At 41.2% G+C, this 5,591-nt stretch overlaps 1 protein-coding gene across 1 annotated transcript in view; it reads left to right on the forward strand.

The window, feature by feature from the left end:
- lpar4 (lysophosphatidic acid receptor 4) overlaps positions 1-5,194 on the forward strand; it is a 9,580-nt gene extending 4,386 nt beyond the window's left edge. Inside the window, exons 2-3 of the mRNA XM_086085390.1 lie at positions 1,645-2,387; positions 4,245-5,194. Of these exons, the coding sequence (XP_085941516.1) occupies positions 1,812-2,387; positions 4,245-4,742 (1,074 nt within the window). The 5' untranslated portion in view covers positions 1,645-1,811 and the 3' untranslated portion in view covers positions 4,743-5,194. The remainder of the gene's footprint in view (positions 1-1,644; positions 2,388-4,244) is intronic.
- The last annotated feature ends 397 nt before the right edge of the window (positions 5,195-5,591 follow it).

A 5,591-nucleotide genomic window follows, 5' to 3' on the forward strand; every position in this document is an offset into this window, starting at 1 on the left:
GATCATCTTTTTTTTTTTGCTGACCTGCAAAACGATCCAATCTGACTCAAATCTGTGAGCCGATCTGAACCATGATTTTTGTCTGAACATTAGCTCTCACTTTATATTTCTGGACTTAAAAATTTTGCCTGATGGAATCAACGTGAGAACGCCAGCCAATCGCTATTGTTTCCTTGTTTGCTAGGTGTGTTTTTTTTTCTTGTAAAGTTGAAGAATTAGTCAAAACAAAATGGCATGGATCAAATGAGAGGAGTATTTGTAGAAATCTTTAAAATGATTCTGACTTTGAAGATGAAGGTTTTGGAGTTTGTAATTAAATGGTTTATTTTAACAGGGATCCATGGCGGTTACACAATTGACGCCTTTGTTGGGGTGTTGTCTTTAACATTGTGTAGGACTATGGATTTCACTGCTGTCCAGCTGTGGCCATTGAGACTCCCGCAGAGCATTGTCTGCAACATGTCAATGTAAAAGAGCTTAATGTCACGTTATGTCTGAAAACTGTGATTAATGGTCGGCAAAATTAATGTGCACATCTCTACTCATGCTCACTTAAACTACTGAATTATTAGAATTATTACTCATGCTAATTTCAAACTATTTTTATTTAGTTTTATTTTAGACTTAATGTTTAAGTTTTTCTCAACAATTAGCACCAATAAGGACGTTTTAAAGTCCATAATCAAAATTTTCCTGAGCAAAAAACACATTAGTGAAAAAAAAAAACATTGCTCCAATTTCCTTCACTAAAGCAGTACTGTATAAATAAATGAATGCAATCCCATTTCTATTATTTACAGTGCGCAACATGTTTAGTAGAAGACCACCAGAGAATGGTTTATGCTAAAGATGCCCCAAATAGAAACAAATCTGGATCAAATTATTTAATTTCACTCCTGACCACAGAAATTGATTTCAGTTGAATATTATGCTTGATTAATTTTGGACTTTTTACAATATAGCCCAGTGAGCTGACTCAAATTTGGTCATAAAAAGTCAATTTAGTGTGAAATTCCTCATTCTTGTTCAAAATTGTACTATGTCATAAAATCTGTGAAATTAAAAGTCTCCAAATTAAACCACTTTATCATGCAGAATGTTTTCTTCTCATTTGTATAACAGGTGGTCTAATAAATGTATTTAACACAATGTACTGGATCACATTTAATGTTATGGCTTGTGACATGTTCTATATGTTCGGCACCTGTGGATTCACCTATTCGATTTTTTAATTGTATTTCTTGAGCTACGCAAAGCCCCTAACAAACTGCCTCAATGAAAGCAGAGAATGCAGCCCTCTGGTCGTGGTCTGAGCCGCTAATGTTTTGGATTTGACACCAGTTGAAGCTCAACCTCAGCTCCTCTGTATGTACTTTTATGGTTGTGAGTGGATTTAGATTGACGAGAGTTTGCACATGAGTGGATGTAGTCGGAGTGAGTTCAACCTCTGTCCGCTCATAGCTGCCGTTTCCCGATTATGGAGGTTAATATGAATAGCATGTATGTGTTATGCACATGTAACCAGCTATGTAACATGAACTGCTTGGACTTTCTGCAGCTACAGATTTGAAATGTGTCTTTGTGCAGTCTGTTGCTTCTTGGCGTTTGGACAATGATGACAACTTCATCCTTTTCCCTCCACAGGAGAAGCGAACATCCTGACGGCCTCCATTTATGTGACCACGATGGCATGGAGAAGACTTGGAGGGATCTCTCGCTGATACGTCAAGTCCACACATATCGGCGCCCTTTCCCGTTTACGACAACTTTCTGGCGTGAGCCCGTTTCTCGGACTCCTCTCCACAGTCACCATGGCGAGTTTGGTGCTCAATGAGACTGGGATGGAGGACTGCGGCATTGACGACTCCTTCAAGTACAACTTGTATTCCGTGGTCTACAGTGTGGTCTTTGTCTTGGGCCTCATCACCAACTGTGCTGCTCTCTTTGTCTTCTGCTTTCGCATGAAGATGCGTAACGAGACCACAATGTTTATGACTAATTTAGCACTATCTGACTTAGTATTTGTTTTTACGTTGCCATTTAAGGTTTTCTACAATGTTAACCGGCACTGGCCATTTGGAGACGGACTGTGTAAGATTTCAGGAACAGCCTTCATCACTAACATCTATGGCAGCATGCTCTTCCTCACCTGCATCAGCGTTGACCGCTTTTTGGCAATAGTCTACCCTTTTCGCTCCCGCTCCATCCGCACGCGCAGGAACGCCACAATGGTGTGTGCAGCTGTGTGGCTGACCATTGTGGGAGGAGGGATATCAGTCACCTTCTTCTCTACCATCAACAGCACAAATAGAGCCACAACTTGTTTTGAAGGCTTCTCCAAGAGTACCTGGAGGACCTACCTTTCCAAAATCACCATCTTTATTGAGGTAGGGCTCTCGCACAAATAAAATAACTTTCTCCATTTTGATAATTTTTATTATTAGATACAATGCCTTAAAGTAGAAGTTAACACAACAATTTTCTTTACATAGGTTCTATGTAAAGACTAGTGTACAAACTGCATTCTAATTCATACTGACTGAGTATGTGGAACAAGATTCCCCCCATTTTAGGGGGCAGCCATTTTGCCACTTGCTGTTTACTGAAAATGACATCACAGTTGCTCAGGTAATGACCAATCTTGACTTGCCTGTCTTCTGAGTTTGGTCATGAGGCGTTCACAAGCTGAGTCGTGATTGGTCAATACCTGAGCACTAAGCAGCTGTGATGTAATTTTCAGTCGACAGCAAGTGTCAAAATGGCCGCCCTGTGATGGATAGAAATGGGTGGATTTTAATTCATATTCCTCAAACGCAATAGTGATCAGAATACCATGTTTATACTGATGAGGCTGCATGAGTGTTGTAAAGAAATGTTTGGGTTGACTTACCCGTTTTCTTTTCTTTTTTTTTTTGACATTTTATGTGACAGACATTAAGACCTGCAGTGTGAACATAGCCAAAGAGACCGCTTTGCGAAGGTCTACACCCTGAGGATCAAGCATTTGTTAAAATGTATAAACTTGCAAAGTGGCAAATTTGCGTTTTTTTCTCAGAATATTGCCCTCACTATCTAAAAAAAACAAAAAACAATTGTATGTGCGTACGTCGTTCTGCCACCTAATTAAAGTGGAATTATAAATGATGCAGTACATAGTTTTCAAAAATTTTGCCAGAAAAATTTGAAATCTGTTGGGATACTTTTTATCTAGCTTTGCACATATAGACACAGAAATGTTTGGCCATTCTTCTTTGCAACAACCTCAAGTTCAGCCACATTGGGTGTATATGTCGAACCATAGATGCTCATATAGAGTTAGGGTGGGGGGTTGTCGCAACAAAAGTCACAGAAAAATCCAAAATAGAAGCAATACACCACAAGTTATTCCTCTCCTAACTGAGATCTGGTCGTATGCCAACAGCAATGTTATTACACCATGCATGATGATCGTTCAAACTCAAAACAATTGTTGTGACTTCAGAAAGACTTTTCGTGCAAGAAAGGGATGGACTGGGAACCAAATTTAGTCTGAGAGAATATTTGTCATTGAATCGTCAATCGTTGTGGGGGGTGCAGTTGGGTAAGCCGACTATCCAGCGATTAGTGCGCTCGGCGGCCGGGGACTGCAACAGACCCAAAAGTGGACCAGCTGTTCGGGAAAATTCCCGATGGCCAGTCTTCCCCTGGTCCCAAATATGGTTAGCAAATTCCATAACTTCCTGGATGTAAAAATTTTCAACTATAGTGGTTCCACTCTAACATTTTATTTATTTATTTTTGTTCTAGATACATAGAAGATGTATATCATGGACGGTCATAAATATTTCAGTGACACATTAATGTAGTCCTAAATGTGTATAACAATGGCAAAATACACTTATACGCTCTCTGCCTTTAAACCACACCATTTTCATGCATGGTTAAGGTCTAAACCAAACCCTATTTTACAGCCGCTCTGAGAGCAGAACGACAATATGTGACGTGCATCACACCAACCACAAGCATCTTGAAACATAGTGAATTATGCTCATGCTTTTTATGCCTGCATGTTGATATATGTTCGATGCCAAGACTAGTAAAAATCATGTACTAAACATAACAAGATTTTTTTTTTTCGCAACAGCAATTTTGATTTCTTAAGTGTGGTGACGTACTCCTTCCTTTTATGAGCCCCCCCCCCCCCCCCCCCAAAAAAAACCCTAAACAAAGTGAAAAAATGCGCTCCATGTTTCTTGTCTTTCTAGATTGTGGGATTCCTACTTCCTCTCCTGGCCAACTTGGTCTGCTCCTCGCTGGTTCTAACAACACTGCGTCGGCCAGTGACTGTTGGCCACGGCTGTGACAGCAAGAGACGCGTCTTGAGGATGATTCTCGTCCATCTCGGCATCTTCATCATCTGCTTCGTCCCTTATAACTCCATTCTCTTTCTGTACGCCCTGGTGAGGACCCAGGCCTTAGCTAACTGCTCCGTGGAGCGTTTTGCTCGAACTTTGTACCCTATCACTCTGTGTCTGGCTAGCCTCAACTGCTGCCTCGACCCCGTGGTCTACTACTTCACTTCTGAGAGCTTCCAAAAAAGTTTGACCTTGGGAAGCAAAGGATCTGGCTCACGGCCTGAGAGCATTCCCCGCAGCGACACAGAGACACAGGACCCAGTGACCACTTTCCCAAGTGACACGCACACAGGAGACACTTTGACAAGGAATGGAAAAGACACCAAAGTATCAGAGAGTCAGTTTTGACTCGATGAAAAGCAAAAGTGGGTGTAAGACACCCGGGATTTCAAAAGTAAAGCATCAGCTGTTTGGTCCTTGAAGTGGCAAATGCATATCTCAGCAGATTAGTCCTGTGGTAAATCCTAAACTATGGTCTGGGATTTACCGGTACCAATTAATCCACCACTTGGGAGCAGAGGAATGTACTTATTACAAGTTAACACCGAGAAGAAGCCAAGGTAGGACTACAGTGATGGTCCTTGGGACACAATGACATTAACACACTGGATTTCCAAATATGATATTAATGACTTTTATAACTCCCTGAGCCCATTTTGTTTGATCGTTTTAAGCACAGGCTTTTGCAGTCAAATATCAGTGTTATGACACAAGTTTAGACCCGCTGTTAGCCAAGCGGGAAAGATAAAAATGTGCCGTGTCAAGTTTGGGGCCATTAAAAATGTTATGAATTGCTCTCATTGCTGCATTTATTATTTTGCTCCCCTGCCTCTTAGTTTGTTAGTTTGGTCAAACCGACTGCGGACAGGCTTCGAACAGCAAGGTTAGATGTTTGAACTCGCATAGCAGTTTGTCCTACTCTGTTTTCAGCAGGCAGCCAGTGTGTTCTAGTCGTAGGTGCGAGAGGCGGTTGGGATCCATTTGAGGACTCTGGCTTGTTTGCTGTGTCACAGGCCAAATGCTTATTATGGCCGAAGCAATGGTTCATTGTTCGCTTGTGAATGAGGTCTCTCTGTCCTAATCTGGCTTTAGACTGTAGAGCTGCCCAAAGTCTCGCAGCAATGTGTACACACTCCAAAGTACGGCTAAACAGTGTTGTCTAAATAATCACCCTAAAGCACATATAATAGGGTACAA

The sequence above is a fragment of the Leptonotus elevatus genome, chromosome 9, assembly GCF_054856555.1.
Source record: "Leptonotus elevatus isolate MCC_2025b chromosome 9, RoL_Lele_1.0, whole genome shotgun sequence".
NCBI classification, from domain to species: domain Eukaryota; kingdom Metazoa; phylum Chordata; class Actinopteri; order Syngnathiformes; family Syngnathidae; genus Leptonotus; species Leptonotus elevatus.